This window comes from Lampetra fluviatilis, chromosome 1 (genome assembly GCF_964198595.1).
Source record: "Lampetra fluviatilis chromosome 1, kcLamFluv1.1, whole genome shotgun sequence".
Classification (NCBI taxonomy): domain Eukaryota; kingdom Metazoa; phylum Chordata; class Hyperoartia; order Petromyzontiformes; family Petromyzontidae; genus Lampetra; species Lampetra fluviatilis.
The window spans coordinates 29,567,170-29,581,673 of NC_136275.1; the positions used below are offsets into that span (position 1 = coordinate 29,567,170).

Here is a 14,504-nt window from a genome sequence, read left to right on the forward strand (position 1 = left end):
ATGTCGTCTTCACTTCGGGGTTGAACAGCCCCGCTCTGCGTTCACACCCCGCTTATAACCGCTCAGGCGTGTCCGGCTCTGCCCAGGCCACGCCTCCCTTCCCCAACCTCTGGGAAGGTCCGGGTCCTCCACCACGTGACCCACCAGGCTCCCCCTTGGGGCCCCGAGCCCTCGTACGGGCCGACACAGTAGTGACGTCTTATGTCACTACATATGTAAGTGTGAGTCGATATGTGTGTGTAAGTCTATGTGTGTGTGAGTCGATTTGTGTGTGTAACTACATGTGTCGAAAGTCCATGTCTGTATGTTTGTGAGTCCATATGTGTGTGTGTGCGTGTAAGTCCATGTGTTTCTATGTGTGTGGGTCAATGTCTGTGTGTAAGTCCATGTGTGTCTGCCTTTTTCGCCAGGGCAACGCCAGGTACTTATCGCTAGTAATAAATATTTTAAAACTTTGGAAAACATTTTTTCGAAAGCACATGTTTTATTTATAAATGTAAATTTTCATAACTTTTTTTTCTCGAGTGCAGTAATTGTGAAACGCATGGCGTACGCATGAAGTGTGTCCATAAAAGGTGAATCGCGTAACTGAGAACTCGCGCTATAAGAGGGAGGCAAGCGCCTTACGCGAGGGATGGCCGAAACAGCCAACGTATCCCGGGCTTCATTTATCTTGCTGAACAGAGATGTTAACTACCTCGCCTGGTATACAGGAGGTCGCGAGTTTGTTGGCGACGCCGACGCCTGCTGTATATATCGAGTTTGCGTGTTCTCCACGTGGTCGCGTGGATTTTTCTCCAGGTCTTCTCTCTACAGGTAGAAACGTGCGTTTCAGAGTATTTGGCTATCCGCATGAGCCACTTTGTTGCGCTATCATTTGTGACATCCAGGTCGCTTCTGACAAAGAGCCATATAACTCAGTGGGTCATTAACTGGTAAAATAAAAAAAGTGTTTATGGTTTAAAGCCAAAAGCTAGAGGTGGAGAGGAAGTGGTGAGCCGGGTCTGGTCATCATTTCCAAGTTACAGATGTCAGGCTGTATTGAAGCCCTGCTTGTTGCGTGTGTAGTGATATGGAATAGGTAACCACGCCTTGTAGCGCTGGCTGCTGGCAAAAAGCTTAGCTGCCATGGCAACCCTGTCGGCTAGAGGTGACGGGGTAGGCGGGAGGAAGGGATGTGGGGATGGAGGAGGTACGGGAGAAGCCCGGGAACCTTCTAGGGGGTTCTAGAAGGGGGGCGTAGCCAAGGGGGAACGAGGCTGCGCTGGGGGGATATAAGGGGGACCCCGGAGAGGACTCAGGACCGTTGTTGGAGTGGACCCCTGGAGCCCGTCAAGTCCCATCAAGTCAAGTTCCGTTAAGTCTCGTCAAGTCTTCGTCATCGACAACATCGTCTTACCCTGGTCTCATCGTTGTGGGTCACGCAGCCCGTTGCTGTCCTGACCTTACTATAGTATTCTCAGTGGCTGCGAATGCTATAGAGTGCCTCCTGATATCGTGTCTCTCTCGCCTGTCACTACACGTGTACCGAAGCAGTTCCTGAAGGCAGACGAGGAATTCGGTGCGCGAGAGCAGGTTGGAGTCTTTTTGGCAGACATCTCTTATCTACTGCTGGCCGATCGCCCCATCGTGGTATTGCCATTCCCGATTACGGACTGTCAAATGACCTATCTACAAAGCCTTAAATTGAAGCACCAATCGTAAACGTGACACGCAGACACCTCCGATTAGCACGGTTGGCTATGTACGGTGCGACAGAAGTTCAATATATCAACATCTATAAGCCGCTAAAACTCAGGTCTGATTACGGATACGTTCAGCACAAAAAAACAAGCTGTGGCAATTGCTACGCTATAAAACTCCACTATCTACGGTTTAACGCGGTCTGTGAACGGCATCATTGTTTACCGTTAATGTATTTCCTTTTCATAGCATTTAGTTTGCAATGATGACACCTGCACTCGAGCAAAGGTTTTTTTCATCATTTCGTAGACCAGGTTACTCCTTTTTATTCAAGCATTTGTTTTATTGATTTATAACCAACAACATTTCTTGCCTATAAAGTAGCACAGCTTCAAAGGTACTTGATTGAAGGTTACACAAACCTTTTGGGATAAACCGGCATAAACACAACGTAAACACATCGTACGTGCACAGGCACAGTCTCACACAGCCGATCAACTCAAATGTATCGTTCCGATGATTACAATGAACGAAGTGCAGGGTGATCCATTTATTGTATCGATCACAGAGACGATGGGCTGAGTCAACCCCCATCCAGGATTTGGTTGGCGAGATGTTAACTCCCTCGCCTGTTATACAGAAGGTCGTAGGTTCGATCCTGACCCGACCCTTGGAGTTTGCATGTCTCTCTCCCCCGTGGTCAGGACTTTTCTCCGCGTTTAAGAGCATTTAAGCTGCGATAAAATTCCACATAAGCCACTTCGTAGAGATATCATTTGTGGCCAGGTCGTTTTATAGCTCGAATGGGCCTTATACCTGGTACAATAAAAAAAAAACATGATTTAGATTAGTTTCATTTGATAGACCGACAACACCCCGACCGAGTGCCCCATTCTGGTTTGCCAGTTCCGATGAAACCCCCGATTGCTCAACACATTCTTACCCGCACAAAACGGACACCGTTCACTGCAGGAAAGCGACCTTGCTCTGCCGGAGCAGCCCTTCACGCGCGACATCGATCCCGACAGCGATACTATCCACGCCTCGCTCCCCGTGCGTTAGCGTGCGACTGGGTTACAAGGGGATGTTGTGTTGGATGGACCACCCCCAACACCCTCCCCACAGCCCCCACCCTCCCACAATGGAACAAATTGGGGTTTGGCCCCCCTTGCACGAGCTGCGACGCGCGCACGCGTGTACGATTGTCTGTTAATGGTTATCGGAATTTCGAGCCGCATAATTTGGATCGAAACGCATTTGAACGTAGCTGCTGCCCCCCACACATTTGGAACCTGCCCCGTTTCGTCTCTTGGCACATCTCCGTATGTGTGTGTCCTCATTTAAACTATCCATGAGTTTTTTGGGTTAGTTCGCATAAATATAAACGCGTCGTTTAACTAGCCACCACCCGACACAGCGAATTAATGAGGTTTGTTAGGGAAACAAAACGTGGAAATTCGTTACTAATTGTAAATGTTGTTGTAGCTTTACTCTCCAACACACAACCGGTGTGCTGTACTAGTAACGAATTGGCATGTTTTGTTTACGTGACAAACCTTACTAATTGGCCGTGTCGGGTGCTGGTGGGTTTAACGACATATCTATATTTATGCGATCTAATCCAAAAAACTATCTTATGGATAACGTTGGTCGCGAAAGCCTCATATGTGTCCAACCAAAAACTATTAATACTGGCTAGGTTGGAAAAGTGCACCAGGCGAGATGTAGAACAATAACGTACACTGTATTGAGATCGGAGCTTCGCATTCAAATTCCGTTTTCTTAATACAAAAAATATCCCTATTATAAATGGATCACCCTGTGTTTCAAACTTCAAACGTACAACGAAGCAGATCCTGCCATCAAAACTGATGCATTCACCAAACCAGATGCATTAACCGAGGTTTACCCGAGTTCATAGCGGCCCTGAGAACGATTGTTAAAGGGCGCTTTATAAATTTAAAATATTATTCATTCACGTCGCATGCACGGGTCAATGTACAGTTTGAACGAGTTTCTTTAGCTGTATTATAAGCGGTTCGCAAACCATTTGGCATTCCGTCAGGTGGCACTACACCGCGTTGTTAAACCGCTCTCCCGAGTCCCGAATGATCAATACGGTAGGGTCCCTCGGTTAACGATGTTAATGGGTTCCATGAAAACCCGTCGTTAATAGAAATAATCGTGAATCGAATGTAGGAAATGCACATTTAGAGGGCTCCATTTGTTCCGAGACGATCAGAAGTTGACCTTTTTCCCACCCTAAAAATATACTTTGTAATATTGAAACACGAAATTTTAATAAATAAACGTTATAAGAACATGTTAAGTATTAAAGAGCAGTTTTTTTTCCATAAACAACACACATCAAACATTGAAAAGCCAGCAGCCAGTTGCTCCCAAAAAGCTCATCGTAAGGGGACGTCGCCGACTGGCTGAGGTCTGCTGCAGAACCCACTTTAGGAGCGCTTCGATTGGCCGAAATTGGCGGAGCCACGTGACACCGTAAAACAAAAACGTTAATCGAAAATGTTCCGTTAATAAAAACAATGGGGACCCTTTACGGGGAGAGGCGGATCTTTAATCAAAATATCGTTAATCGATTGGCATGGTAAACCGAGGGGGCTACTGTACAAACAACGACCTTGGATGCTATCAAACGGGCTCAATGTATGCCTCAAAATGCCCACGAAGAGACCGCTACAGGTACACTATTGCAAGGGTTCCTAGCACCATTCCAACACCGCAAGGCAAGGTATAAGCGGCCCCCCGCTGGGCTCAAAGAACGGCTACAAAATGCAAGGTCAGAATATTTGGGGGGGGGGGGGGGAAATAAAAAATATTAATCACCTTCATCGTTTTCTGTAATTCAATAAATGGCTCCCGTTGATGACATGCGAGATAGTGGCTCTCTCTGGTCGATGTAGTGCAATGACTGGCGTGTTATCGTGCCAAAACGAGTCTCGGCAGGGACATTACCGGCCCAAGTGTTGTTGCTTGATACCCCGTCGAGCTGAAGTAACTTCCGAATGCCGTACTATTGTACGTTTCCATTAAAAAAAAAACTTTGGCAGTTTTTAACATTGGTGATATTTTTTATGTAAAGCATTAGCTGGCTTTGCACGAAAGGATTACATAGCTGTCAACCCATACGGTTTACCCCATATTCTTGTACAGGGAAATTTTATTTTCAGGTCCATACGGTGTACAGCCGTTTCAATACGGGAAACAACAAAATCACGTCTGTTTGTGTTTCTCCCTTGCGATGGGACTTTATAGGATGAACGTTGAAATTTATAAGGGCACGGGGTGACCAATAAGGTCTGAATTGGTCTGTAGTAAGGTAGGCAACTGATAAGGGATTGGACAGGTATGGGATGATGGGCGCAGGTCAAGTGCACCTCCAAATGATAACCGAAAAACAAAGCATGGTGAGAACATGCAAAATAAAGAATTATTTAACAACAAAAATTGTTAAATAATTTTCCTATTTTGACACAAAAGCATTGGGCGAAAATTGCCGTGAGCAGTTGGACTGCAGTTTTACGTTTAAGACGACAATACCGCAAAGGATGCAGTGCCAATTGATTTTAGGCGATCACCGATCAAAACTACTAATGTAAAATCATACACAAGTCAGTATTTTTTTTTTACAATCTAACCTTGTTTTACTTTGGTCCTATTATAAATACATTCTATCTCAATGGACTGTTTACGTTTAACATGCAAACCTTCGCAACCAATGGTTCATGATCGATGTTTGGGTCAGACTGCTTAATAAAGTCGTCGCACTTGAACGAACGTCCAAATTTACTACTGCTTGAGCATGGCGGTGTGTGAGCGAACAATCCACAACATTTATAACTTGGTACAAGGTTTCGCTGCTAGTTACAACCAGCATCATCTGACACTTTCAGGATTTTTGGCAATTGCCCGCCGCTTGTTCACGTAACTTCATTAATTTGCTGTCGGGTGGAGAAGGATTTACAACACACATTTTCCCTTGAGAGCTGCTTTTTGTTGTTTAGTTTGTCCTTCTCCCGCACCTCCGATGAGCACGGTTGGCTACATACGGTGCGAAAGAAGTTCAACAGACATAACTACACGGTCTAACCCAAACATCAAATATGGACTGTATACGACATAAACAACTAATTGTACGCAATTGATAATTCTGTGAAGTTGATTATGACGAGCCAAGCGGTCTCCTCCATGTAAGTGGGATCGCAATGCTGTCTCCACAAGGTCCTGGCTAGTCGGAACGCAACGGGTGGGGGGGGATTTCAAGAGTTTCTCTCAGACCTCCGTGATCCACCAACCCCTGCCTGGCAGGCTTGCGCCCAACGAGTGGCCTCGCTCTGCAGCCACGGCGCCTCCACCCCACGTGGCCACGGCACGGGAGTTGAGCTATCCCGCGGCGTTTGCTCACTGCTGGGGATGTGCAAAAATGTGTAATGTCTCACGTGATGAATTCATATTAAAACTGCCATCAACGTTCATTGACGAAATGTTAGGTAATGCGCATTTGTCGGTGGCTGAGCCAGCGAGTGTAAATCAAACATTCCTATGGGTTCAGACTACTCTGTAAAATGAGGCTAAATACACTAAGCAATATATTAAATATATCCTTTGATTACATCTTACTTAAAAAGTTGCAATCCTTTATGTCCTTATTTTTGTATGCGTACGGTGCTGTTTGAATTGCATACTTGGAGGTGCATTCAGCTCAGTGTTGCTACCCGTCTTCCTACAAGATGACATGAACTCTTATGTATGTGTAGTACAGGGTGCAGTCAAATTTTTGTTTAACCCTTCTTAGAATTTGCAACAATACCACAAGAAATGTGCCTCCGGGCTCTGGAAACCATCTGGAGAAGATTCCAGGCATGTGTTGACAATGATGCGAACAAATGAAGACTGACTTTTTGAAGCTATTAACATACATTTGTTATTATTCCATTAAAAACGATAGTCCCATATAAGTGAAAATATTTTTTTGAAGCACCCTGTACATTGAGGGAAAACAAAGTTCTTTTCCTGCGACAGTAAACTGCGTGAATTCATAGCCAGAATATAAAAGAGCACACAACCTTTTATTTAAATTCACGATCGTTTGCCTAAATTAATGCCTTCCGAGATCACCGAATTCTCGGCACCTGCATTGGCAGCGCTTTCCCAACACGTCGGGTGCTGTGCACTTGGCATCCTAAAGAGAACATCTGACGGGCAGCCACTTCACGAAAGGCGCAAAAAGCGCTTGAAACTCTGCCGCGTGCAGTGTTTGCCGCGCGATCGGGGGGGGGGGGGGGTCTCTGCCCCAATAGGTGGCATTCTTTGTTCGTCTTCACGAAAGAATTATTGCGAAGCCATATATCGTGGTCACACATTGTGTATACACACATTCCCAGTTGATAAAAAGCAGGCATCATGCTCTCCATGCATCACTGGCGAACCGGCTAAGGAGCAGCAAGGGGCGAGCTGCAACCTCGCGTTAAAAATACCAGACCAGCTACAAAGACGACGACCTCAATTTAAACAAATGTTGAATTGTAAAAGATGCACGATAAATATATAACGTCCTATGTAGAAATAACTTCCACTTATGAAGGCATGCAAGGTCTTTACATGCCAAACATTACATTACTGACCGAGCGTTTGGCAAAAAAATGGGAAATATTAGTGAGCACACGAGTCTCTCATTTGTTATTTACAGTTTTTCGACAACTGAAAAAGTTTGGTCGGAGAGCATAAACCGTCGTCATTTCAGAATATGCGGGTGAAAAACTTTAACTCGGTAGATTTGTTATTCTGCAAGGACAATGTATGCTAATCTTGGAAACTAACCTTGGAATGGGGACTGACATTCATGTGGGACGTTGGAGATCGTCAAAAAGAACAACGCTCAAATTTTCAATATCCTAACAGTGCTTCGCGCACCACCGCGGCTACAAAGCACGAAACAAGCCAACGGCTCTCTCGCTACCCACAAGAACGTTGGCGTTTTAACGGCAGCGCGTAGAGGCGGATGCCAGCGTGTCCCCGACGGCACAGAGCTACAGTGCCACGCCAGGAATCGGCACTGCCGCACGCGTGACCCCCCCCAAGCTTCGCGGGCGAGAGACTGCCGCACGTGGGGTCTCTCGTGCCGCTCGTTCCGATTCCGCTTTCATTTGGCACTCACCAAATTGTAAATGCTGTGGGTTCACTCTTCAATACACCGGGTGTGCTGAACTAGTAACAAATCGGCACGTTTTGTTTACATGACAAACCTTACCAATTGGCCGTGTTTGGCGGTGGCGGTGTTTAACGACAGTTTTCTAACCCAAAAACACCCTCTTGTGGATAAGTGCTGCACGTTTGATCCCAACTTCAGTCCTTTCAGCGTTTTTATATTAAATACGAACATTTCCGTAAAATCAGGCATTGCAAGTTTTAACATTGAACCACGTTTGTTTACATTCCAAAAGGCGACGTCTTGTTTCGTACACCAGCCATTTAAAAAAAAAAATGGTTTTTAGTTTTATTTCAATGCCGACGTTGAATCCGTGCCTGTGCCGTAGCCTGGCGCATATGCTCAGGCCTGGTCGCAGTACAGCTGTGAGGCGAGGTACACCAGGTGGGCGTTGGCCTCCCCCGTAGCGATGGTCACAGACGCCTGCCCTCCTCCGCCGCCGTCTGTGACGATCACCTCCGTGGGAAGGTGGGATGTTGTCATGGCAACCAATTGCTCTATGGGTAGAATATCGGCCTCGGATTTCGGTTCTGTTTTCAGGTATGCCGTGGAAGAGTCCTCCATGTCGGTCTTCTTATTGGAAAAATTTTCACCTGTGGAAGAAAAAAATTCGAATCAGATCTGCATATGGATATACCTACAGTTTAACATGTAGGCTTTCGCGACCAATATTATCCATAACAGGTTTTTGGGTTAGATCGCGTTAATATAAATGTGTCGTTACACCCGCCACAGCCAATTTGTAAGGTTTGTCACGTAAATAAAATGTGCCAATTAGTTACTAGTACAGCACACCAATGTGTTGGAGAGTAAACCCACTACAACATTTACAATTCTAGTACCATGACGTTTCGCCAGTAATTACAACAACCAGCCTCATCAGGTGACAGCCAAATCTAGTTGTCACCTGAAGGCTGTGTTGGATTGTGACTGGTTTAATGACACATTTATATTTACGCAATCTAACCCAAAAAAACCTCAATTATGGATATATACATATGTTGTACTTTTCCACACCGTACGTAGCCAACTGTGCTAATTGGAGGTGCGGGATAAAGACAACAAACTAAACACAAAAAGCAGTTTTAGAGAAATGTGTTTTCAATCGAGATGATTTAAAAGTACACACAGCTCCTGTGGCTTCCTCATATCGAAAGAGCATTCCAGAAGGCCGCAGAAGTGCATCTGAAAGCGCGCGATACGGTAACTGTCTTTGTTCGATGGTTAGCCAAAAGCCACTGTGAGGCTGACTGGAGTTTGCTTGATGGTTTATGCAATAAACATCACCTGAAAGTGTGATCTGTATGATAGCGGTGTGGGTCCTGTGATTACAGTAAATCATTTCCTTTGAAGTTGCTATTATTCTGATGCTAGTTTACCCTGCTAAAGGCACCACGGTGGCGAGATGTTAACTACCTCATCTGGTGTACATCTTTCGGATGCGCATCTGTGGCTGTCTGGAACGCTCTTGCTTACGATATTCGGCTCATTGGAGCGATGCACTTTGAAATCAACATCTAGATTGACAAACTAATTTCTTTACAACTACTTTGTGTTTAGTTTGTTGTCCTTCGATTCGCATGGTTGGCTACGTACGGTGCGAAAGAAGTTCAACATATACACGTATAAGTGTTACAGCTCTGCAACACTGCCGCCCTAATGTAGCGTTCGAAGGTAAATGTTTAGAAAACCGTGTATGCTGCGCTGGTTTTATGTTCACCATTCAATCCTTGCAGCCTACGCCAGCTTACCCAAATGCACGCGGTTGAGGTGCTTGCGCAGATTTTTTGCATCCGTGTACAAGTTTCCACATATTTCACAAATAAACGGCCTCTCGCCTGCAGAAAACACAAAAATGTTACACATCTGTATTAATATACAAACAACGCTGCTTTAAGCTGGTGACCAATGTTTAAAACCAGAAATATCAGTGGTTTGCAGTTAAGATCCCAAGTGGGAAATAAAAATACTATAAACTGGTTGGTGAAGTGGAATTGCTATTAAATCTTGATTTAAAGCTTTTGTGACTGCAGGAATTCATATTCTTTGGGTCTTTCGGTAAAGTCACATAGAAAGGTTCAAAGTAAATAACAAAAATAACAAAAAACTACGACGTTTCCATCGCAATGTAAGCGGTCGTCATCAGGCTGAAAAATGAGAGGAAAGCTGCTGAAGCAGACTGTTTTAAGGTTTTTAAATGGGTGTAGCCCAAGGGTCATTAACGAAGTTGGCGGGGCAATTTATGTTAATGTATGATCGGAGGGCGACCTCCACAATGAGTGCGCGGAGGTGGCTATGTTAATGTGAGAGAAATTAGCATGTTAATGTCAGATCCTCAATTTGAATCCATCTTCTCGGTTGAAGTTATGTCTATGTTTGTATATCTGGATGGCTTCATGGACAAATCTTTGGTGGTATCCAGACGGCTTGCAGAGCACTTTGGTATCGGAGAAAACAATATCATGAGAGCCCACAGCGTTGTAGCAATGATCAGCCACGGCGGAAGAGTTCGTCCTGCCGTGTTTCAAATCTGCCTTGTGCTCGCGAATACGGTCTGATACATGTCGTTTCGTTTCCCCCATGTAACAATAACCACAAATGTAACTCAGTTTGTAGACCCCAGGGTACTGCTACTCAGGAATGACATCTTTTACGGATGGGATCAGATCACGGATTTTGTGTACTGGACTGAATCGGACCTGGATCTTGTGTTTGTTTAAGATTTTGGAAATCTTTTTGGTAATGCCTGCTATGTAAGGTAATGTGATGGTTTTGATCGGAGTCTCAGGGGGTTGTTTCTCCATGGTTGGAGAAACAGCTTTGCGGATGATGCGGTCCGAATATCCATTCATCTTAAGGATCCGGTGTACATGTTCTAATTCACTGGCCAGGTGGTGTTGGTCAGAAATGCAGTGGGCCCTATGGTGTAGTGTTTTGATGAGGGCATTCTTCTGTGCCGGATGGTGGTGGGAATCAGGTTTCAGATAGGAATCTGTGTGGGTAGCTTTCCTGGAGACAGAATGTCCCAAATAGCCATTAGGCCTCCTCTCAAACAGAGAGGAGGCCTAATGGCTCTTTGGGACAAACATAGATAAAAAAGACATAACTTCAACCGAGAAGATGGATTCAAATTGAGCAATCATTGGAAGGATGTTATTAACCAAGTTAAACCTTAGCTGCCTTATAGTTTGTATTCATATCCGTATCTCCAGTATTTTACTCCCAGCCCTGCTCACTCCCATCACTTAGAAATTTGCCGTGCAGTGTTTCGAGCCTGCAGAGCTCTCCCCCACCCCCCAACATGTCACAACTTTAGGTCGTGCTTTAGCTTTTAGGACCATCCTTGACGCTCTCCTCCAGCCCACGCCCTGCCCCCACACTCACCCTGGCTCCCCCCCCCCCCCCTCAGCTAAATAATCCCTTGTCACAGTCATCTCTTTGGCATACTTCAGCGATTGTTTTCGCTGTGGTTGTCCCCGCCTGATGATGGACCGAAACGTCGTGTTTTGTTTTATTTTATTTTCTCTACCTACGTGACTTTACTAAAAGAACCAAGAGTATGGATCCTTGAAGTCACGAAAACTTCAAGTCTAGAATAGCCACCTCCGCACGCTCGTCGTGGAGGTCGCCCTCCGATCTGACATTAACATGCTAATTTCTCACATTAACATCAACAGCCCCGCCCACTTCGTTTATGACCCTTGGGCTACACCCATTTCAAAACCTTTAGAACAGTCTGCCTCAGCAGCTTTCCTCTCTTTTTTCAGCCTGATGACGACCGCTTGCGTTGCGATTGAAACGTCGTAGTTTTTGGTTATTTTCTTTGAACCTATCTACGTGACTTTACCGAAAGACCCAAAGAATATGGAATTGCTATCCTCACTGTCTATCGTGATAAAATAGTTAGAGGCTTAAACAATCTAGTGCTGGATGACGAACTTCCCATGCTGTACCAGCAATGTTGATTTCATTTTACAATACTTCTCCATTCTGGTCAGCGTGTGTGTAGAGGGGGTTGGGTGGTGGTGGCCAGAACGAGTTTATATTTGCGCCATGATGACGAGATGTTAACTACCTCGCCTGGTATACAGGAGGTCGTGGGTTCGGTCCCGACCCTGACGCCTGCTGTATTTATAGTCTGCGTCTCTCTTTCCCTGTGGTCGTGTGGATTTTTCTCCGGGTCCTCCGGTTTTTAACTTTTCACATTTAGAATCAACATCATGTATTTAGAGTATTTGGCTGCTAAAAAAATTCCACATAAGCCACTTTGTTGAGCTATCATTTGTGATCAAGTCACTTCTGAAAAAGAGCTACATAGCTCAGTGGGGGGGTCTGACCTGGTAAAAAAATATTTCTAGATTTGAAGCTTTCGTGACTGCAAGGATTCATATTCTTAGGTTTTTTCGGTAAAGTCATGTAGGTAAAAAAAAACCTAAGAATAAAAAAATATTTACTTATTTCAGTTTTTATTATTTAATTTTTATCACTCACCGCCGATATTATTCGTAGCTGGGAATCAAACTCAGGTCACCAGGTTCACAGTGCAGTAGTGTGCTAACCACTGAACGTGCGGCCATTTATGCACATATATTCATAGTCATTCAACAAACTCACCAGTATGCGAGCGCGAGTGTTTTTTTAACTCCCCCGAGGAGCAAAAACATTTCCCGCAGGTGTTACATATGTAGGGCTTTTCACCTACGCAGGGGTAACAGGATATTGTTTACACTGCATTGGTTAAACAACCACTTGTAAACTCGTACAGTACAACAAAATAAACTCCCACATTCAAATGAGCTGGACAGGACATCACCGGACCTTCACCAATGTTCCAAGCCAGTGGTGGAAATTCCACATTCCCTTGACAAGGGCCAGTATCTCCACTTACATGTTACAAAGTGGTCCTCATTTTAATTGGCCAGGTTATTTCTAAAACCATTTTTTTTAAAGATTAATATTTTTTACAACAAAAGTCAATACATTTAAAATGTTGAAAAAGACAATGACAATATTCAGCTAAACCGGAAGCTGATTAAATCACGAAGACAAAGGAAACTGGATATAAAACTAGGGTTTTTGCTTCCTCATTCAAACTGTGCTGTTGGTATCTTCTCATGACATCAAGATATGTCTCCATATGGGGCTCTCACATTCAGCACCACCCGAATTAAATAATGCCACCCTGCCCCCAAAGGAGAACATTACGTAACTTCTTATCCATACGAGGGGAACCAATCTTTGCAGACCTAGGGAACAGTGCTCGTTGGCGTGTCAAAACCAACATTCTACAGAGAACATGAAAAATAAAATGATTCTGAAATATATACGTACAGTAGAACCCCTCTTAATGACCACCCCTGTTAATGACTAATCGGTTAACGACGGGCCTCCATAGAGCCCAATGTGTAGTGTATAGTGTAGTGTATAGTGTAGTGTATAGTGTAGTGTATAGTAGTGTACTGCCTCCATAGAGCCCAATGTGTTCGCTTACCGACCATTCCCCAGTTAACGACAGGCTGTTGTACGTACAGTAAATATTAATGCGTGTATTTATTAAGTATGTTTATTTAAATATTGTGTGTTTACAATGTTGATGGTATCTTTATGTGTTAATATCCATTGTTTCAATATTAGAAAGTAAGTTGTTTGGGTGAAAAAGGGTAACTTTCGATGCTGTCGGAACAAATTAAGCCTTTAACGTGTACTTCCTATACTCGCTTAACGACCAAATCACTTAATGACTCGTTGTGTGGAGCCAATTACCGGCGTTAAGAGGGGTTCTACCGTGTATAACTTCATCAAATCGTGTTCTCAAATCGTCTTGGCCTAGTCAGAGATTTGGACTGAGACCAACTCCTCAAAACAATCAAGAACCCGGCTTAACCACTTTCCCGTTCCGAGACGTCTGTAAGTCACAGTGTGTGGCGGTGTCCCATTAACCGCTGAACCACTGAACGCGCGAGCGGTAATTTTTTATTTAGCGAGGCGTAGTAGTGCCGCTGTTTTTAAAGACGTTGTTACTCACTGCAGAGAACCGTAGCAACACGACCGCCGCACTCTACGATAATCGCCGCCAAAACTGTGCCGCACACCCTCCCGCATGGCCTTGTGGAAGCCTCGGTACCGATTAAGTTATTTTATTAAAATGTTTTATTCCGGTTTCGTTTTGATGATGTACACATACGCACGTCATAGGTTACGGAATCGGAAGAAAAACTGATGACGTACACGTACGCCTGTACGGGAAGACAGGCTGGCCGGGTCGTTCCTGCCGTCGTCCCCTTCTAAGAGGCAGAAGAAAAAGAGGAAGAAGGAGGAGGAGGAGAAGGTGAAGAGAAAGAGGAAGAAGTTGAAGAAGAAGTTGAAGAGAAAGTGAACAGGAAGAAGGCGACGCACCGGTGTGCTTGCGCGCGTGCGTGATGAGCGAGCTGGACACGGCGAAGGTCCTGCCGCACACGTTGCACACGTAGGGGCGCTCGCCCGTGTGCCGGCGCACGTGGTAGGTGAGCGTGCTCGCCTGAGCGAACCGCTGCCCGCACGTGTCACACATGTACGGCTTCTCTCCGCTGTGTTTCCTGCTGGCAGGGGA

The 14,504-nt window shown here is 44.9% G+C and overlaps 1 protein-coding gene across 3 annotated transcripts in view; it reads right to left on the bottom strand.

Moving 5' to 3' along the window:
- Positions 1-1,949: 1,949 nt before the first annotated feature.
- Positions 1,950-14,504, bottom strand: part of LOC144934525 (uncharacterized) — a 30,288-nt gene continuing 17,733 nt past the window's right edge. Inside the window, exons 6-10 of one of the 3 annotated variants that reach the window (XR_013637174.1) lie at positions 14,312-14,493; positions 14,144-14,199; positions 12,530-12,613; positions 9,667-9,753; positions 8,490-8,508 (exon numbers count right to left, since the gene is read on the bottom strand). Coding sequence is in view for 2 of the 3 variants with exons in the window: in XM_078860397.1 (XP_078716523.1) it covers positions 8,258-8,508; positions 9,667-9,753; positions 12,530-12,613; positions 14,312-14,493 (604 nt within the window). In the remaining variant the exon portion in view is untranslated. Of the gene's footprint in view, positions 8,509-9,666; positions 9,754-12,529; positions 12,614-14,143; positions 14,200-14,311; positions 14,494-14,504 lie in introns of all 3 variants that reach the window. The other 2 variants (XM_078860405.1, XM_078860397.1) reach the window with 2 other exon arrangements.